Here is a 22358-nt window from a genome sequence, read left to right on the forward strand (position 1 = left end):
GTGGATTGATCATGTCCATAGGGCATAGCACTTCCCTATACACTATGTTCCAAGTCTCGTTCATCGCATCACTCCCAAGGGGGATTTGTTACAATGTATATGGTAGTGATGTGTGTGAACACACTTAGGACCGTAGAGGCAATTTTTTCCCTCTTTAGGAGGTTTTTTTCCCGTGCTTTGTATATACACCCATCACTCTATCTTATCTTGTAATTGCACACCAAGTAATATATTCTCTGTTGTGTGCCTTGAGCTTCTTCTCCGTCTCCAAGGTGTGTGTACATACCTCCAACCCTAACCCCAACAGTGGACATCCTCTAAAGACTCAGCCTCATTGCCTTTAAAATTGCCCTCAGCCCCAACAGATTTGGCTCTAGATTCTTCAAGTGATGGCATCCATTTTTGCAGGAAATGACTTGCACTTGGGGGACAATTGCATGGTCAGCATGTTCAGGGCCAGCCCTTGGATATGAGACAGGGCAAGAGATCTTCGCAATTCGGCTTTTGACGGGTCGACCTCACCAATGCCCTATGCTTGATTTCTCAACAGTGGTATGGACACAAGAGAGAGATTGCAGATGGGAGCTGATCAAGAGCGTTGGCTAGTGGTTTGTATGGCAGCTCCGCTGCTTCAGAGTGTTCAAGGCCAGACCTGAGAGGCAAATTTTGACTAACCAAGTTCAGAGCATCTCTAGGCAGCCTCAAAAACTGACCACAGAATAAAACATAATGCAGTGAATTTGGGGGCTGCTCCAAAAAAAACTACAGACAGCTGCATTCACGCAGCCACGACACTAAACAGGGCCACCAGAGGGGGGGGCGGGGGGGGGGGGGGGGGGGGGGGGGGGGAGAGATGAAATGAAATGTTATATTAACGTCTTCAAAAGGCCAAAGTGACCTATGAGACCAGAAAGTTACAATGTGGTGGATCTGATACAAAGTCTGAGTAACAAAAATAAAAACTATAGAATCCTAAGCTGCTAGATGTGAGCTAAGAAGCTAGCTGGGCTTCTGTAGGATATGAGCAGGGGTTAGGGGGAGAAGTGAATGGGAGAGAGAGAGAACAGATATTCTTGCCATGGTGTTTAGTGAAACTGACACTGTTAGGCATGTTACCAGTTGTCAGAAGCTTTTCAGATTTCATGTAACCAATACAGTCCATGGGACCTTTGCCCGGTGGGTTGCAAGGCCTTATAGAAGGTCAAACAGCATCCAGACTACTTGGAGTTTTAAATTCCACAATGCAGCACATTTCAATTGTTGAAGTTATTAGAGGAAAAGTAAGAGCAAAATGGAAATTGGTGTTACCGGGCCAGGAATGTATAAGCGCCGTTTACCGCCTACTTTCATAGTTAAGATACCCTCATCTAAGCCCTTGATGACCTGGAAAAAGGCCCCGAGGGCATTCAAATTTCTCTTAGATGTGCACCAAACTTACAATGCAATGACGCAGAGACACAAAGACGAACCTGCCCAGCACCAACTCGAAAAATGTATGGTACTCCCTTTTCCAAGGAGCTGCAGAGCCAGTAACCATGCATCTTAGTTCAAATACTTAAACCTGTCACCTTATCAACAAGGACGTTGATTCAAAGAAAGAGATGTTGATTTAGTATGAGCCAACAATTTTCACATGAACTATCAATGTGCTGGATCATTCCATAAACATTTGACTGTACTACATTAAATCAAAAGCCCAAAAAGAGAAACAAATGTGTTGACCCCATAACATTCTCAATATTTTTTCTCCCTTGCAATTGTTTGTCCCGGTTGTTCACAATAACTGCTTTTTTTGTAGTCATCCAAAAGTTAACAGCATTTTGTACTGTACAGAATTTATCATTTTACCAAAACCCCACTGTAATGTCATTCAAAACTACACAAGTGAAGCAAAATAACGTAACTGACTTTGAAAGCATACTAGAATTGTACCTGTCAAAAACCCTGCCAGAAGGATCCATTGCCACATAGTTAGCAGCTACCTGCAAGTAAAACTTTTTAGTGTTAATGCATGTGCATGCGCATGCATGTAAACAAATACACCTGCATAGACAAATGCACTCTAATACCTATATTTAAGACAATAGCTGGCACAAATGCACCAAAATATTGGATAAATATCTATGTATATGGATGTAAGTGATAAAACAGACACCAGAACAAAATGAGCAGTATTACGCATACATGGATGTATGCATATGTAGTAATGTTTGTATGTACGTAGATATACGTCTCTCTCTCTCTCTCTCTCTCTCTCTCTCTCTCTCTCTCTCTCTCTCTCTCTCTCTCATTTTGGCCTTTTGAAGACGTTAATATAACATTTCATTTCATTTCATTTTCTCTCTCTCTTTCATTCTCTCTCTCTCTCTCTCTCTCTCTCTCTCTCTCTCTCTCTCTCTCTCTCTCTCTCTCTCTCTCTCTCGCATGTCAGTATATTTCATATCCAAATTTTCACAAGAATTTAAAGATCATATATTCCTTGTACTAGCGCATAGTCACACTGCATCAACTTGATTATGATGTGCTGTTCAAATTTTCTGTGTATGCACCTCTCACTTATCCTCGTGTCTGCTCTATGTGCAAGTAAAGGCACAGTTCTTGCTTCCAATTTTTTCTATAAAGAGGGAAAAATAAGACATTGCATCATAAAAACCTGATAACCAATCGGAGGGCTCGGTCCAGACCCAATTTTTATGTCCTTGTATTGTAGACCAGAAGCCGTTGAAACCATTGGAATCTGTGTTTGGAAACGAAGAGCTTGAAAATATTAGCAATACAATAAAGTATTCCCAGAACTTTTCACAGGATTTGAAAATTGCACTAATGAATTAAAATTATGAAATAGGACTGCTCGAGGAAAAGAAGCCACTGATCACATCGTTCTTTTTTACAAAGTGTAGAGAGAACTCAATGAGATAATTTGGTTTTCGGTTTACAAAACCCAGCACAGCCATTATGAGCTCAAAAGCTACAGCATTCAGAACTTTAAGAGAAGATACTTATGGTGGTTTTGACCTTTCAGCCTCATCTCTGAAGAAGGCATAGCGGAGGAGAGTGATAAACGAGCGGCATGTGTTCCTACAATATTATTGCCTGACCACTCCATGATTTAACCAAGAAAAGGCTAAATATCATTGGACGATTAAAGAGAATCGTGCCTTTAATCAGCTCAAGCAAAAGCTTATGAAAAAACCGCTTTTGGTTTTACCACATTTTACTAAGCCTTTTGAGGCCCATTGCGATGCATTTCCCAAGGACGCCCCATTGCTTATGAAAGCACTTGGGATCTATGAAAAATAATTGCTTGCAGTTATTCATGCATTAAATTCATGGAAGCACTATTGGCCAGGGACACCTTTCTTCATACAAACAAACCATCAAAGTATCGAGTACCTTCTTACACAAACCAAGCTTTCCAACAACCAAATGAGGTGGGCTAATTTTCTTTCTCAATTTCATTTTCACATAGTACATTCCAAGAAAGTAAAATGCGGTCGTAGATGCACTCTCGGCTTAGTGTTAATGTTGTCTCTATTACATAGAGTCATGACCTTACAAGCATGATTGGAAAGTATGCAAAAGTTGGAGACTACGTGACTATTATAGTTGGCGGAGAAAAAGACCCATGAACCTTTCTCACTAAAGGAAAAATTATTATTGCATGGTTCACGACTATGCATAACAAAGAGTCTGCATGTGAAGGTTATGTACGAATCACATGCTCCTTCTCATAGAGAGCACCATGGAATTCAAGCCACGACCCAAGCAATAGAAATATATTTTTGTGGCCCACTATGCAACATGGCATTCAAGACTATGTAGAGGATGTCAAAAGTTCAAGTATGATAGATACAAGGCCCTTGGATTGTTGCAACCTTTGCCAATTCCAGAAGCTCCATGAGAGAGTATTTCTATGGACTTTACCTTTGGCTTGCCAAAGTCAATACATCGAAATACAGGTATTTGGAAAAAAGTTGATCAATTTAGTAAACAAGCTCATTTTAGTCTTGTTAAAAAGACTAGTAAATCGCATCACATGGCTACTTTGTTCATTTCTCAAATTTTGAAGTACCATGGTATGCCAAGTTCAATAGTCTCTGATAGAAATCCACGTATGACAAATCTCTTTGGAAGGGGTGCACACATCTCTTCAACATAAGGATGGCCAATGTGAAATCACAAATTGGACTAATCTTGTCAAAAACTATATTGGTAAGAGGATCAAAGTAACCAAGGGAGAAATACTTACCTTTGGTAGGGTTTTCCATAGTTTTTTTCATACAACAACCATGCAGTAAAAACATATAGATAGAGAAGTACGAAAAAAGTACAGTTCAGAACCCCCCCCCCCCCCCCCCCCCCACACACACACACATACCATACGGAATGCTAAAAAAACACATCAAAAACATCATATCATATGAAAATTGATCCAGAGAAACACTAGTGACTAGACACTGATACTTAATAGCATGAAAGAGAGCAAACCTTTAAAAGGGCACATGGTCAAGACTCAAGAATAAAGGCGCAAGACATCGTACTATATAGAGTCTACACTATCACAATGAACTCTGGAGATAGAGACTAAAGTCATGGACAAAGTCACAAAGCATAGATGTCATAGATGAGAAAGTCCATGACTTCAAAGCTGGCTGTGTCATGACCCATGAGAAAAAATATAAGTACGTGAAGCATAAGCTACAATGCTCGTTGCAAAAAGATTGAATGTATTTAAAGCTCTAGTTATCCTCGTAGCTCTCGTCCTCTAAGTCCCCACCCTCATCTACACACTCCTCCTCCTCATCATCATCATCAAACTCAAAAGCCTCAATAGCAACCGAGCATGGCATCCCAACATGGCTAGAGGATGGCTGACCACCTGGAGAAGGTGCATGGATCACCACAAGCTCCAAAGCATCATCTGTCTCTGCAATGGCCTCTTGCAATTACTACACGGCAAGCAAGCGCTCTTCATCCTTTTCATTGTTAAGCAACTCCAATGTGACCTCCATTCGCTTCTCTATGTGAGAAGGGAGAAGCCTATTTCTTCGTTTTGTATGCATTAGAGAAAATGTGCTCCAATCCCTTTCCCATGGAGAGGCGCAACACTTTGGGATAGCACTCTAACCGCAAGAGCCCGCAACTTGGGTGTGCTTGCCCTAAAAGTCTCCCACCACTTCACACCCTCTTGCAATCTTTAATTTCTCTTTTGCAATTGGCCTAGCAAAAGTGCCACTCTCAAGCTTATACTTGTCCAACTCATCAGTGAGGACACCTTGAAAGTAAGTCTCCCTTAAAAGTATCTCTCTAAGAATATCCATCCCTCATATACCTCTCGATCAGTATCTTGACCTCCTCCTTTCCACACTAGATGCAAGATATATCCCACTGCATGCAATAGTGTGTGCATGATCTCCCATCTACCAATGGATAATTCCTTCATTTTATTCACTTTCATGGCAACTTTCCAATGATGGATGTCCTCGGCATAAGAGAAGCGACGCAATGCAATACTTGCTTACTTGCAAGCTTGCATGTAAGGTGCAACGCAAGCGAATGTCGAACTTTGCTCAAGATGAGTGCTTCGAAGAACTTTGCTCAAGATGAGTGCTCTGAACTGTGCTCAAGGTTTCTTTTACTTACGGAAGCCTTCCGTTCCTTTAGTGAGAGAGTGCAAATGATCACAAACAAAGTGGATAAACACTGTGAATGAAGGTGCTGAGACTGAGAGATAGAGAGAGAAGAATACGACACCAAAATGTTGTCAAACCCTCCTCCGAAGGCCCCACTCTCTATGGCGAGAGCGGTCTACTATTGATTGCACAAATCTCCACGATGCAATGGACTTGCCGACGATGTCGACGACGATGAGGACGTCGATGACGAGATGGGCTGAAATCTGAAAACGCTAATGGCTAAAATCTGCAAATCTTTATCTGCTGAAATCTGACTTTATGTCGGTGACGACGGCAAAGACGACGACAAGACGAAAACGCAGATGCTGAAATCTGCGTTTTTTGGGCTGAATCTGCAAACTTCGGTGGATCTAACTGTGTGGCGAGGATCTGCTGCGGGAAGGTGAGATCTGCGAGGTTTGGGGGCTATTCTACGGTGTGTCTATGCTGAAAACTGAAAACGCTGGTCTATCTGTTGGTCCTGTCGCCGAGAAACTGCAAAACGCTAAGGTTGTCCTGCTGATGCAAAAACGCTAGGCCTCTTGCTGTCCTGATGCAAAAACGCTACGTGAACTGCTGTGCTCTGCGGTCGGCAGGTTGATCTGCAAGTTGCAAAACGCTGGGCTGATCTGCAATGGCATGAAAACGCTAGTTCTTGGTGATGGCTAAAAACGCTAGGTTGACTGCCGGGGGTCTTGCTTGAGAAGGTGCACTGTTGGACAGAGGTCCGTGCTGCCTCTTCAGCCCAAAAGTGCTAGCGCTAGGGTTTCTTATATACTTGCATGGCTAAATTGCCCTACCCAGTTCCCAACAAAAGTCACTTAAAAATAATAAGTGAAAAATGGCTAAGATAGGAAAAATAGGTCTATGCACTGTAAAAATGCTCTTGATGGGTTCTGATGGAAATCTGATGGTCATGTTGTGTGCAACAAGAGGATATGCATCTACTCTAAGTGCTTGGATATGCACGGTCTGCGAACAGACTCACAAAAGTGCTAGAACACTTCCTAATCTAACTGAACTGAACCCATGTCATGAAGTAGCTTGTCCACGTACACATAGGGTTAGATGTGCGCGTGACATCCCCTCCTTTTCAAAGTGAGGTACTGGTACCGAACTGTATGGCGTCGAGGGAGATCGCCAACAGTGTCTGGAATCTTGGAAAGAACTCTTCGCCGGCCCACTCTGATGTGTGGGTCATGTGATACTTGAACTTCGTAAAGGTCGCAACGCTTGCTTCTGTGGGCCGCACTGAAAGAGACAAAGTCATCTGTGGCTCCTTCAAAGCTTCAACTTCGTCTATAGTCATGCGTCTACCTTCTTCAAGAATCTCCGAGGATGAAAATTCCTGAAACCATTTCATGAACATACGCATTCCATGCAAAGTGACTGGAAAAATTCTAGTCTTCCTAAAAGACTGTGCATGCAATGTAGATGAACAAAGAGACGGAGTGCCAAACCGTTCATCAAACACACGCAAACAATGGAATCGAAACTTGTCTTTCTAATCTAAATCTATCAATCGTGGCAAATCACAATGGGAATGCTGATGCTTGATGCTCAATCCTTCTTGTGCTCTTTCAAATATTGTGTCATGCCAAGGAAGAGACATGGAATGTGAATTCCTTGAGTACTAACATTTCATCTTTTCATGAGTAATCCGCATACATCCGTGCTCAATCATGAGTGAATTGTGTTCATCATGCAATATGTCATGCCTATGAAAAGGGATCACATAAGGACAGTGACTAAAATACAGGAAAGCATCACGAATGAAACAGTCGAACAATGCGTGCTGAGTAATCATTCGAACACAGAATACTTCATGTGGGGGTTCTTTGGACCTCGACTCGAGAGCCAAGATCGGTTCTCCATGATCTATCGAATCTTCCTGTGGGGGTTCTTTGGACCTCCACTCTAACACAATGCATACTTTCAAAGGCAAGTCTCTTGTTGAGAGACTTTTGGTTGGGATCTATAGGAGAAGAGATAGGTTTGCACTCAATCATACCAAATGCTTTCAACAACTCTTGGACATATTGCTATTGAGAGAGAAAGATGCCCCCCTCTGTCTGCCATTCCTCCAACCCAAGAAAGTAGTGAAGCAAGACAAGATCTATCATCTCAAACTTCTTTGCCAAGGTCTCCATAGTAATGCATATGTGTTGCTCATGGCTACCTGTAATCCCATGATCATCCACATTAACTAGAGTCACCAATCCTACCTCACTGAAAAGATACAAAGTTGGGTCTGCAAAAGAACGATGAAATGAATGTCATAGGAAGAAAGAGTCTATCTTTTGATACCACACTCGAGACGCTTGCTTTAGGCCATAGAGCACCTTCCACAATTTGTAAACTATGTCGCTAAATTCTAGATCTGTAACAAACTGCTGACGTGTCGACCTACTGAAGAACGGAGCTACCGGCCAAGGGGCCTAAACCCTAGAAGAAGCAGAAGCAGCAACAGATTTCCGAAAAATGCGTAGCTGCTGATGACCTGGTAGATTTCCGAAAATCACGCTAGCTGATGACATGGCAGGCTGTACGGATTTTCGTGTTTTGCGCTGACTGCTGATGTGGCAGCTATATAGAATTCCGGATTTTACACTGGCAGCTTTTGAGCATTGCTTTCTGGACCAAATGCTTTTGAGTTTGAAAGCTTTTCGCTGTAATTGCTTTTTAGGCCAAGGGCCTTTAAATATGAGATTAGGGCTCATTCTTTGGCTTGCTTCCTGGAGAAGGTGCAGAGTCTGGAGTACCGGCTTGTACTGAGTTGATGCAATATAAAGAAATACCGAAAGGGGCGCCAGGGTTTGGGGCCAATACTCTCTGGGGTGGAATTCCGCCACTCCGTGTTGCGTGTCATCTCTCTCTCTCTCTCTCTCTCTCTCTCTCTCTCTCTCTCTCTCTCTCTCTCTCTCTCTCTCTCTCTCTCTCTCTCTCTCAGTTCAGTTGTTATTGAAGTGCTAAAAGTCTGTTCAGTCTGTTCTTTTCTATTGGCACGTGGTGCCCGCCTTGTGACACTAAGAACCTTGGAGATTGCTCCACATACACTTCCTCCTCGAACTCGACATTGAGAAAAGCTCACACCACATCCATCTGAAACACGGGCCAACCAAAAAAGGCTGCTAGGGAAAACATTGTCTCAATAGTCACTATCCTCGCGGTCAATGCAAAGGTCTCGACATAGTCCACACCCGGTCTTTGAAAAAAGCCCTAGGCAACGAGCCCTGCCTTGTGCTTATCCATAAATCCATCTGATTTGTACTTAGTTTTGTAGACACACTTGACACCAATGACCTTCCACTTCGCTCGACGGAAGCTCTTCTGCAAGTCCATCTTCCACTTCGGTTGTGAAAGGGCCTCCTTGAGATTCTCTGTCTTTCATCATTGAGGACATCAAAGCATGTTTTACCTAGAGTCCCATCTGTCTCAACATTCTAAACTACCCGCATCTCACAAAGTCTCCAATAATCACTTAAGTAGCTTATCGATTTGCGCTCCGAAGAGAGCTCTCTTGGTGCATCCTCTTCAACATCAGCATCATGGTGAGCATTGAGAACCGTATCAACTACGCATCAAGAATCGGTGCATTCTCCTTCGGAGCCAAAGGGACAAGAACTGCAGAAGAGGGTTCATCAACCTCAAGGACATCATCATCAAGATCTCCAAGGATAGGCAAATCAAGGGTTGTGGAAAACTTAGGAGCGGAAGCCCCTTCTAAAGGAATACGCTATTACGCTCATCAAAGATCACACTCTGGCTCAATACAATGTCTTCCTTCACTAGATCATGAAGTTGATATCCCTAGAAAAGACTATTATAGTGGATAAAAAAACATTGAGTTGGACTTGTAAGCTTCCCCCTCCGCTTCTTCAGTACATGGACGTACGCATTGCTCCAAAATATACAAAAATAAGAGACACTGGGCTTTCTACCAAAGTAAGCCTCAAACGAAGTCTTCCTTGGAACTAAAGCCGTAGGAGACTGGTTGATAGAGTAAATTGTTGTCGCTACTACCTCCATCCACAAAGACTTCAGCAAGTCTTTAAAGCATCATCCTCGCCATCTCCACCACAATCCTATTCTTCCGCTCCACAACAGGTGACCATGACGATGGTCTTAGAGGCTTTGTTAGTTGCAACTTTCAAAAGCCAAGAAATCCAGCAGGAACAAAGGTATGGGAGTGCATCAATGTTGGGATTCGATTTATGATCCTCAACCGTACACCATTTGTCATCAGCCTAGAAACGCCAAGACGAGAGATCGCAAGTGCATGAGAAGAATGCTAGAGAGCAGTATAAACCGCAAATACTAGCATACTATGCAATGACTCGATGTGAAAGCACACAGGGATAAGGGACCACATATATGGAGTCCCCTAAATTTTCCTACCTACTTTTCAGCAAACTGTACCCAATAAATCAGTAAATATTCCACATCATCTCAACTCATAATAAATTGGCGTAGGGGACCAAATCTAGTCCCAACCGCGTATATAAGGGAAAACTGGAGATAAATATAGACTTTAACCTCGAGAAGTCCATGGAACACATCTCAATGCCTCATGTCGGCCTACCAGGTGGACACAACACGTGTCTGTCACCGCTGAGAAGGTACGTCTATCTCAAGTATGGCTGGGCACAACCACAAAATAGCCCTCACTCCCTAATCTGCTCCGGGGGAGTCACTAATGCACACGAAGGTGCAGCTCGTAACATACAAGGGTCTCAATAAAGTCACCGCCAAGAATAAGTATCCATTACCTGAAATGGATGACCTCATGGATCGACTCTAGGGTGCACAATACTTCACCAAGATCGATCTTTGGTCTAGCTACTATTAGATACAGGTATGCTGGCGTGATGTCCCAAAAACTGCATTTTATAAACAATATGGACATTACTAGTTGTTGGTCTTACTTTTGTCTGTATTTGGGAAAGTGGGTTGTCGTGTTCCTCAACGATGTACATGTTTATAGTCAGACACTTGAGGAGCATTTGCAACACCTTCGTCTTGTCTTATGTATTCTGCAACAGGAGGAATTGGATGCAAAAAGCAATACAAGGGCGGCTTTTTTTGCACAAAGCTGCTTTATGTTGGCAATGTCATTCGGGTAGATGGTATCCGAACTGATCCCGAAAAGGTACGGTAGGTCCTACAGTGGCCCGTTGTATTAAACATACGGCAAGTGAAAATTTTTCAAGATTTCATCGGATTTTTCAAAAAAATTATCAACGACTACACCAAGATTATTGAACCCTTGACGTGTTTGTTAAATGGGATTGTAAGCAAGAAGCGTAGTGTAAGTCCATCTATCACGTGGACTGATGAGCTCAATCAATGTTTCCAAAACATTGAAGCACCGAGTAACATCTACACCGATGTTGCAAATAGTGGATCCAAAGAAACGGATGCCAGCGATTATGCCATGAATGCCATTCTCTATCAAGACGGCCGACCTACAACATTTGAAAGCCGCAAGCTCATGGACACACAATCCCCTTATTCCACACAAAGAGGAATTGTTCGTAGTCATCCATGCTTTGAAAATTGGTGTCATTATCTCTATGGTGCCCGCTTCATGGTATGGACTGAACACCATTCATAGAAATATCTCTATGATCAGCCTGACCTTTTTGTTCGCAAGGCAAGGTGGGCCGAACTCATGCAAAAGTTTGATTTTGAGATACGCTACCACAAAGGCACTGCCAATGCCATGATAGATTCCCTTAGTAGGATTTCGGAGGTGAATGTTCTTTTGTTCACTGAAATCATGACTGACTCATGAATGAACTTTGCCTTCATAAAAAATGACTGCATGGAAGTTTGCAAAGGCTTCAAACTTGAGGGTAAATCACTGTTTGAGAAGGTGATCGCTCGCATTGTAAAGTCTCAATCAAATATATCTCTAAGCTTCTTGCAATTTCAAATGTTCGTACAGAGGGAGAGATTTTGTCGTATCAAGTTCCAAGCTCTTGTATATTGTGAGCGTCTTCTCACGCTCTTCTCTAGCTTGAGATGCGCTCATAACAGTTTGGCAAGACTCCACTTCTTAATCTTGCCTAGACATGGAGTCTCTATTGGAAGGTGTTGTGTCCAACTTGCAAAAGTTGGAGCAACAACTTCACGAGCTACATGCACAGTGGAAAGCAGAGCAAACACACTTGCTAAAACTAGTGGTGCAAGAACTTCAACGCCCAGTCCAAGAACCATGTGAAGCCAATACGTGCAGAAATCTACGGGTGGTTTCACCCAGTCAACCACAACAAAAGGAGGAGCCCAAGGTCAAACCTATCTGAAAAGTTCGACGGGACAAGATCAAAGTTTAGAGACTTCTTCAACAAGTGATGCTATTTATACGCATGCAATCAGAGTGTTACCAAGATGGTGCTTCTCAAGTTAGTCTCATTGGCACTCTTCTGTCAACATGCTTTAGAGAAATACTTGTCGAAACCAAGCTTCACAAGCTACAACAAGATCATTGCCCTGCTTCAATCACTCAAGAAGGAACGACGAAGCTTTTCGTTGAGATTATCTACCGCTATCATGGGCTTCCAGATCACATCGCTTCATATCAAGGACCACAATTCATATCAAGATTTTGGAGAGGATTGTTCAAGCTTCTAAGAGTAAAGATTAACCTCTCTTTAGCCAGTCATCCACAGAGTGATGGACAATCCCCGATGCACCATCAACTATCATCAAGACAATTGGGTAGAATTGTTGGCCGTAGCTGAGTTTGTCTACAACAACACTATTCATGTTTCGACTCGACATACTTCATTCTTTGCCGATTATGGTCAGCACCCAAGGATGGATGTCCACACAAATCACCAAGTGAAGAATCCGGCTGCTTCAGATTTATGGAGCATTCATAAAGAATTCACAAAGAATATCAAGCAGGCTCGAGAGAGGTATAAAAGTAACGCAGACAAACACCAAATGCAGCATCCGCCATACAAGATTGAGGATTGAGTGTGGCTTCTCCACCATGACCTACGTTCCTCTCGCCCTTCCCAAGAGTTGGATTATCAAAGTCTTGGACCATTCAAGATAATTGGCCAAGTAAATCCAATCACATATCCTCTCCAATTACCACAATCTATCATTGGACATGTATGAAACATCCATACCCAAAACCATTGAAAGATTATACTTTATAAATAGGGTAAAATCTCCATTACAAGACGTTTGCAAAGGCTCGTACTTGAAAAGCCCAACTTGGAAACCCTGTGTATGGAAAGCATTGAGCAAAGGTGCAAGAATTAAAAACCAAAAGACCAGTTAAAACATAGTCCAAACATAAGGATTTTCTAAAACATCATAAAAAAAACTCCATGAAACCTGCCTCTACCATCGTATTGCCAAAACCAAGTCTCGGTATACACGATGGCTTGAGTAGAAAGTCTCCAAAACAGATAAGAGAGATTTAATTAAATACAATCCAAAGTCCTCTCAAAATTAAAAAAAACCGTTTACTTAGACAAAATGTTTATCAAAAGTTAGCAAGGTCATTTACATAAAATGTGCCATGATTGGGTCAGGGTTCAACAAATAAATGAAAAGGGCGATAATCCAATTATTTCCAGAAAGAAAATGCAGTATAAGCCATCTTCATGGAATGAGATGTGGGAACTTTAATCTAGCACACACATGATTGCCAGTTGGCAGCTTTTAACATTATAATAAGCTTAGGAAACCTAGATACCTGCACAAACTTGTAAATTTTCCTAAGCTTCTTGAAGACATGTCATGCACATGTGAGAATACAAAATTCCAAAGGAAAATTTGAGAAAGGACTACCCCAGGCAATCATATTCGCAGAAACTTTATGCAAATAGACCACGAGAATGGAAGCATGAGAACAAAACTAAGCATTCGGTTTCATAATCAAGAAGCATGCTAATGTGAAAAGACTGAGGTTGACAAACAATATGTAGATTGAAATGCAAGGGGGAAAAACCTGGAAATCATAGATGTTCAGCATACATTTTCAAGCTCCTTTTCGCAGGCATCATCACAAAGCTTGGGAAGGGTTTCTGGGGGAAGGCTTGCAGCAAGGGCTTCTGAGCATGCAGGCCAAAATGCAGAGAAGGTGGCCCCAGCACCAAGTAAGTGCAGAGTATCACGTCGGCTGACACACTGAGCTTTTGCAATCTCATTACTCCTTGGACACTCGGCAAGCACCCGGGCCCTTGAATGGTGTATAGTTGCATCCTTCATTACATTGTGCGTACAATGTACCTGAAAGCAGCCTAGATGACGCACGACAATCTTAAGTCACATTCTCTCTCTTTCTCTCTCTCTGTCTCTCTCACATTTCCGAGCTTACCTGCGTTGAGCATCATGGTCGCTGCCATCTTCCTCGTTCGTCGTCAGCTGCCCTCAATGGATAAGGAAACTACAAGGTTATAACGAGAAATGACAAGTTGGTTGGCCTTGGACTCATGACACATACACTACGAGTGATCATCATAGATCACCCGTATATAAAACTTCCAAGCCTCCCAAAAAAAAAGTGTTTTGGAACATTTCATAAGCCTGAGCAGCTTGGTGTGCAAGTACACTAACAGCTGCAAAAACGAGTAGGAAAATCGAGATCCACACCCGCCCTATGAGAAAATGATTTTTTTATACGCGCAAGCGAGATAAATTTAAGGATGAAAAGCTATTTTTCTATTGAAATTCGTTTTTTCATGGGAATCTTAATTTTATTATCATGAAACTTTTACACGTCCCCCAAAATACTTCGATGAACTATGAAAATGGGTGGAAAAAAGGGCCTTTTTCTCAACTTGTGAAAAGATCGAAAACTTGTAGTGGTAGTGATTATGTGTTCAAAGAGAAATACCATCTTCAATTAAGTATCAAGCAACGTTTTTGAGTTTATCACATGCTCGTCTACATGTCACATATTGTATGTAAAAGAAGAGGGGGAGGGGGGATTCAATATAATTATAATACTTTTCCACAAAAAAAAAAAACACTTTTACAAGTTCAAAACACACATGACTCTCGACCTCAAGATAATGAGTTCTTTTGTATTTCAAAATTTTGTACTTCAAAGTAAGAATTGTAGCTTGTAGGTTCATTTCTAGTTTTCATGTATATCAAGAACTTAAAATTACATGTCTTGATTTTCATCTTCAATGTTGAATAGCAGTTACCATTAGCGCGTTTAAGAAAGGATAGAATTCTCACATGTATTGATGTAAATAAAACAATCAAGCGATTAGTTTTGCATACGTTTAACAGGTGTCACTAAGCCTATCAGTTGTTATCCATGCCAAACCTAAAACCACCTTGGCTAACTACTATCATAAGCAGTACAAATCTTTTATAATCTAAAGTGTTAGGTATTAACCTACTTTATTTACGATAAGCCATTAAGAGGCAGTGACTCCCTCTTGATGCATGTTGAGGTTCAACATTTTTTTAAGTATTCTTTTCATTTCATCTTTTTTGGTCATAATAGAGCCACAAAGACATGTTACAACAATAAGAAAGTTGGACATAGCTGCTTGTCAAAACCCATGACACTCATAATATTGTCCGAAAAAACATAGTTCTTTTGTCCAAAACCTTTAAGTTTAGAATGCTTCAAGTGAAATGAGACTGAGGTATGTACGACATTGTATTTGCATATAATTTTGGGCATGCCATACCTGCATGGTTGTTACACAAATGCTAAATGTGTGTTGTTATATTAAGTCAAATGATACTTGGGTATGTATGACATTTTGTTTGCAAATATTTTTGTTTGTGCATGCCATAACTACATGGGTGTTACACAATTATCAAACGTGTGTTGTTATATTGAGATAATAGTTATACACAAAAGAACATTTGAGGAAACTAAGTTTAGAAATTAGGGTTGTGCTTTGCACAAAAACAATTATGTGTTCGACTCACTTTTGTACAATATGATCATAATGAATATCATTCTAGTTATCCTATACATCGGGACTACACCAGTTTACGAGGATGAAATATAGACAAGTCAACATATTCTATTAGACTTGGCTAGGTATAATAGATGTCAAAGAACCCCTCAGTTTTTATCTATGTCAAACTTTAAAAAATTAGACTAGCTACAATCCTAAATGTGCAAAAAGTATCTAAAGTAGAGAAGTGACCCAATTCTTGAGCTTAGAAAACCATCCTTTGCTTTGTAGCTTACTACACAATCTGAAAATATTGATAGTAAATTGATCCTCTTTAAAGAAGCTAGGAACCTCTTTACGTAACTTTCATTCATCTTAGAATCCAAGTAACCAAGACAGTCGCAAGATGTACACCACCCTTCTTAGCACTATGGTTCTTAGCTTTAATTCATTAGTAGGTCATTAAAAATCAATCCTTTTAGATACAACTTACCAAAGGCAAGGAAAACACAATCTTAGCTAGTGCAAAAAACAAGAGTTACAGAAATCCATCTTGCCATAAACTGACCATCAAGTTTAAATTCAAATAACTAGGAATATCTATTGCCAAAATACATCCCAATAGAAAATAATCAGTCAAGAGCCAAAACTTTGAAAGGACAATGCAACTACCAAAAAACGTGGACTAGTTGTTTGAGTCCCATCCCAAAATTCCAAAAACAATTAGAGTGTTATGTCATTCCCAACTCAGTAAAGCAGTAAAGCAGTAAAGCAATGCCATTACAAAACATTATTTAGCCAGCAGACCAACACCCAAAAAGGTCACAGTTTAGTAATTGTGTTCCAAGCCAAAAACAAAATCTCAACCTAATGCAAGTTTTGGAGATTTTTTTGTAGCCTAGTCTCAAGGTGTTTTTATATACCTCTTAAGCCTAGAAATCTTCCAAGTCCTTGAGAGAAACCTTCTAGTAAGGCAAGAGAGCCTCGAGTAGCCATGCTCACATAACAATTATCCATAGGTCAGAAGCAATAAAGTAAAACAAGAACTAGTCAAGTCCAACATAGCAAATTTTCATCAGCTATGCACTACCAATATAAGAAAATTATATTAGCCTTCAAACCAGTACCCAGCCACCCAATCATAAAAAGATCAGAGATCCTCATTAGATTTTTAGAGTTCCAGATCAATAGTACAAACACAAAACACTCCAAGCATTGCACACCTAAAGACATTGCCAATGCCAACAATAAACCAAAGTGATATCAATATCATTAGGTAAAGAGACATACTATATGGCCAATAACCAGCCGATTACAAGAATGAGTAGAGTTATTTGATGTTACCATATACATGTGGTAGTGATGTGTGTGAACACACTAGGACCGCCGGGGCATTTTTTCCCTCTTTAGGAGGTTTTTCCCCCCAAGCATTGTATATACGCCCATCACTCTAGGGCTATCTATCTTTCCATTGCACACTAAGTAACACACTCTCTATTGTGTGCCTTGAGCTTCCTTCGTCTTCTCCAAGCTGTGTGTGTTTCTCTACAACCCTAATTCCAACAATTGGTATCAGAGCAGGTCACGTCCTCCCGAGCTTAGTCGCCAGCTGCTCCAGCACACGCCTGCTCATTTTCTTCGATTTCAGTGAGCTTTGGCTAGCGTTCGCAGGTCGACAAATATTTTGGGAATGCTCGTAGAGCTCGGTTTGCTCAGAATTTTGATTTGGGCTCATTTCGGCCTCCGTTTCCACTACAAGCTACTCTGCACAGGCTATTTCGTCATTTTGTGCAGAATTTTTGTCAGTGCCGTTTTTTGCATAACAGGTGCCGTATAGTCTTCTACGGTTTGTGCTATATAGCACAGGTTGTTCCCGCTTCGTTTCTCCTATTTTCGGGCAGTTTTCACATCAGGTGCAACATTTACCATGGCTGACAACAACAACACAGATGTGTTCAAGATGTTTGCTGCTGAGGACAGGTTGGATGGGGACAACTACCCTATGTGGGCTTATATGATGCAACATGTTCTTGTGTCAAAGGGTGTCTGGAACATTGTGCAGGGCATTGATGTACGTCCTGGTTCTGAGGATGTAGGCGATGTTGAGGATGTTGTAGGTCTTGCTGCAAGGATTGCAGCTGTTAGAGTTACCTCTTCTTCATGATCATATTTTGTTCATTTATGATGTATAAGTTCATGGGCTCTTTACAAGTTCCAGATTGTATCTATTATTTCACTTTATGTGCCTTGGACGGCCGGCCATTTGTTTATAACCCTAGGCATATAAGTGAATTGTAGGTCATGTGATAGGGGAGATATCATTTTGAGAGAAAACCTAGAGTAGAGAGGAGAAAGAAGGAGGCAATGGAGGTGGAGGCTTGGAGCCGCATGTACTCTCTTCGCGAACCGGTTAAGCATGCAATGAAGTTGAGTCCTATTGCTTCTCTCTTGCTTTTCATTCAAGTTGTGTATTAGTGTCTTGATTTGTGTGTGTTAAGAAGTAATCGCCCTCTAATTGCTTGACTACCTATTGTGTGTTTGATTGTGGTGTTGTGTGCATGATTAGATTAGTTTGTAGATTAGGATTTGTGCATGCATTGCCCTAATTGTAACCCCATGAGGTTGGGTGAGCTTGTGATTCGGATGTGCTTACAAGCATTGGTAGGGAATGCAACGAAGAGAAATGTGTGATTAGCATGAGGTTTCACGTGTGTGCAACACTAATACCGTCCATTAGTTCTCTTTTCTCTCTAATCTAGATGGCCTCTCATGATTTTCCCACTCTATTCTTACTCCTTACTCTCACACACTCATCCATTTGTGATGCTTCCATGCCCTAGCCGGGTTGCTACCATCCGTGGATTGATGATTTTGTTGATCCATTGGAGCTATATTACAAAGGGAGCCAACATTGGTGCTGAAAATTGAGCTGAGTTGGATGCATTTTTTTTTAAAAAAAAAGGTAATTTGTTGGTTATTTTTTTTGTAAATTTTAAACAGTTTTTTGCTAATTTACTATCTAAAATTGTTAATTTCTATCCAAAAATAATGAAAATGGAAAAACTTGATGTAAATTGTCAATTCAGAGCGTGCTTTGTAACAATACAAATTTCCTCCTATTTTTGGCTGTTTTATTGCATTTTGGATATTTTTAGTGCATTTTTTGAGTCTTGGGCAGTCTCTCTCTCTCTCTCTCTCTCTCTCTCTCTCTCTCTCTCTCTCTCTCTTTCGAGTCGCTCCGAGCCTCCGATGCCCCCTTTTTTGTGGCGCCTGTGCCCTTGTTTGTCCTCTATCTGATCCGTGGCAATTTTGACTTCTCTCTCTCTCTCTCTCTCTCTCTCTCTCTCTCTCTCTCTCTCTCTCTCACTCTCACTCTCACACACACACACACACACACACACACACACACACACACACACACATTCGGGACCCCACCTTCCAACCCATCTCTCCCTCCCTTATGAAGTGTCGGCCTCGCAAGTGACGACCCCCAATCTGCAAGCGTCGGGCCTACCCCTCTGACTGCACACCACTGCTCCCTCCGCCTTTGATTGCACTAATCGGCACCGTTTTTTTTTGTATTTTCCTCCTCGATCTACGCCCCTCTTTTTTCCTTGAGTTGACTTTGCCAAGTTTGCCTACAATTTTTGCATAAATTTCATTTAAATTTAAATTCCTTTCAAATTTTAAATTTCATTTCCTTGATTTTCACTTTATTTTGTTTTGTTTCATTTCATTCATTTTTATATCAATATCATTTGGTGTTTACCTCTTTTTTAAAAAATAATAAAAAACAATTAATTAAAAAAACAAAAAAAGGCCAAAATTTTCAAAAAGAAAGAAAAACCAAATAGAAAACAAAAAAGGGGAATTTAAAATTCCAAAAAGAGAGAAAAAACAAAAAAATCATAAAAACCCCAAAAAAGAGAAATTCAAATAAAAATCTTAGTAAACAAAAAATTAACCCCAAAATTTTTTGGGAAAAAATCCTAAAAAATCAAGTAAAATAAAAAGCTTTCTTGTTTTTTCTTTTAAGTGTTTATTTGCTTTTTTCTTCTTTTTAGTTTTTGTTCTATTCATCTTCTTTTTTATTTTGCATTTGTTAGTGTTTCTTTATATATATATATTAAATTTTTTATAAAAAACAAAACAAAATCCAAAGACTAAAGAACCAGAAAAGAATTGCATCTCTCTTTTTCAACTCTTCTCCTTGTTTCCCATGCATATCACACACCCCGTGCACAACCCCGTTCATTCGAATTTATACACGATTAGGCACATTTAGATATGCTCAAAGAGTCTGATTTTGCCAAATTTTACCTAATCTTGTCAGATTTGACCAGATTTGAGCCAGATTGCACGCATAGATCCTGTTTGTACACGGATCTCGATTTTGATCTACATTTGGCCAGTTTACCAGCTTTAGAGCCTGTTCACACACATTATTCCATTTTGGCTTGATTTGACAACAGATTCCATGCTTGACCACCGTTGACCTCGAGTTCCTATAGAGATTCGTTTGTGGCCTTGAGATTGCCAGATTACGCTAGTTAGAGCCCCGTTCACACGTGAGACCTCGATTTGGCTTGACTTTAGTCATTGGTCACACACTTTGCACATGATTAGAGCCCAATTTGATCTGTTAATTGACTTTTAATTGTAACTTGGGCCCACATACGATTTTTAGAGCTTGTTCACACGCAGTGATCTCACCTTAGCATTTGGCTAGCCCTTGATTGCTAGATTATGCACCATAGCCAATGCCCTTGCATATAGACCTCCTTAACTAGATTGATAGATTTTGGCTATCATGGATCCTGAGGCTCCCTTTGATAGATTGTTGTGGGTTCATGGTGAGTTAGACAGATTGCCTATATACATACATGTAGACACTCAACAGAGGTACATCCAAATTCAGCCCACAAACTATCAAACACATAGTTTTCAGATGCTTAGAGCCCAAGCACACCCCACCTTGCCAGATCACCTTCTTGATGGTTTTGGTACATCTTATAGACGCATGACAAAGGAGATTCCAAAGCGTGTCACATTAGCCCTTCATGAGGATCGTCGAGAGACACATTTGAGCTACCACAGACTGTATCTTTGGACCGGTTTGAGACTAGACCATTGTATGCTAATGAGGATCGGAGGATGTACATGAGGAAGAAAGATTTTGAGAGTACCCTTCCTATGATACAGCAAGTAGTACCCCACCATGTTCCTTGCGGGGTACCTATAAGAGCATTTATGACAATGCTACCTATACATTGTTGTGTGGACTACGCTATTCCCCTTTGCGGAGTAGTGATGCTGAGCCTATAATAGACCCGATGACCATACCCTCTACACAACCAACATGACTTAGATCACCTTCATGATTTACATCATCTAGACCATCTACAAGATAGACCTTTGTTGAGATCATAGCAGAGGCAAGGGCAGATATGAAGTGTAGGAGCCAGAGCCTTACCAGTGCACCACCAGAGTTACCATGCACAGATACAGCCACATCACATGCTACTACAATGAGTACACATGCTAGGTTGGTTGGCTATAAGGCTTTTTGGAAGCAATGCCTCTTGGATGTTAGTGTATGGTTTTACTGACTCTATTAGGAAATTTCTACTTCATTTGTAGCTTTTTCTTGGGCATAAACTGTCATCTAAGTCACTAGTAAATGGTAAGCTTATCTATTTTTGAACATTGTGAATGGACCATACAAATGGGTTGGATATTACTAGTTGATTATCTTGCTTATAGCACATATAAATTTTAGGTCTACTTCTTGATTACAAAAACCAAAGTAGCCTGTAAGTAGATTTAGAAATAAGATTGCTTTGAAATAATGCCACTTGCAAAACAAGAACATCTTAAAGCTTGAAAGTGGTTCATGGGAAAAATAATGGTTAAGATACTTGGATCAGAAGGGGGTGATGAGGCCAGGGTTAGGCTGCACACGTGTACACACACACACACACACACACACACACACACACACACACACACACACACACACACACACACACACACACACACACACACACACACACGGTCAGTCCGTCTACTATGAATGTTCCACCCAACTACACACTTAAACCTAAGCTACTAGGATAACTAATGATCATTTTGTCTTATAAGGGGATGTCTTGTGCCTGTATCCTAAAGGAATTTTGATGGAAGCATAATGTTACTAGCATATATACAATTCTACCTCCCTTGGGTCTTACCCCTTGGCATACTTGGATGGCTTAGATAAATATGCCTACTGGGGGTTAAATGTTACAATATTTGGAGAGTGCATATACACCTATCCTCTGTCAATACACCTTACTGATCTCATTATCCTTGGGTTGGATATTGTGGCTTAACTGTGGCCTTTTCTTTTCTTGGTAACCCCTTGATCAAACACCTAATTTATAGTAGTAATCTTAACTTGGCACTAACACTTAAATCTTAAAACTTGTTGTTCTCATGTGACTTGACCCTTTTCGGCTTATGGCTCTTTGGGTTATATACATCATGTGGATTATACCCTTTAGCATGGTTATATTGAGTTGCCACTCTATGTTGGTTAAGCTAACAAATATATTGTCTTGTTTATATGGATGCAGGTGAGGACTCTATTTTTACTTAGGATCTTTTTGGCTTTGTTGTTGTCCTTCACTGTGAAACTCGGCCTTTGTCACTTTAGTATCAATTGTTCTTAACTATCTTATGTACAAGTAACTAGAATAATACCTCATTCTCATTATGGTGTACAAAAATGAACCAAAGATTGAGTTGTTTTTGT

General features: G+C 40.7%; 1 protein-coding gene across 1 annotated transcript in view; it reads right to left on the reverse strand.

Annotated features, from left to right (window-relative positions):
* Positions 1-14170, reverse strand: part of LOC147447885 (FKBP-like peptidyl-prolyl cis-trans isomerase family protein) — a 46186-nt gene extending 32016 nt beyond the window's left edge. Inside the window, exons 1-6 of the mRNA XM_086523789.1 lie at positions 14014-14170; positions 13671-13936; positions 2654-2737; positions 1933-1982; positions 1470-1518; positions 1309-1383 (exon numbers count right to left, since the gene is read on the reverse strand). Of these exons, the coding sequence (XP_086379915.1) occupies positions 1309-1383; positions 1470-1518; positions 1933-1982; positions 2654-2737; positions 13671-13936; positions 14014-14041 (552 nt within the window). The 5' untranslated portion in view covers positions 14042-14170. The remainder of the gene's footprint in view (positions 1-1308; positions 1384-1469; positions 1519-1932; positions 1983-2653; positions 2738-13670; positions 13937-14013) is intronic.
* Between the last annotated feature and the right edge of the window lie 8188 nt (positions 14171-22358).

Source organism: Adiantum capillus-veneris, chromosome 11 (genome assembly GCF_014529385.1).
Source record: "Adiantum capillus-veneris isolate H3 chromosome 11, ASM1452938v2, whole genome shotgun sequence".
Taxonomy (NCBI): Eukaryota; Viridiplantae; Streptophyta; class Polypodiopsida; order Polypodiales; family Pteridaceae; genus Adiantum; species Adiantum capillus-veneris.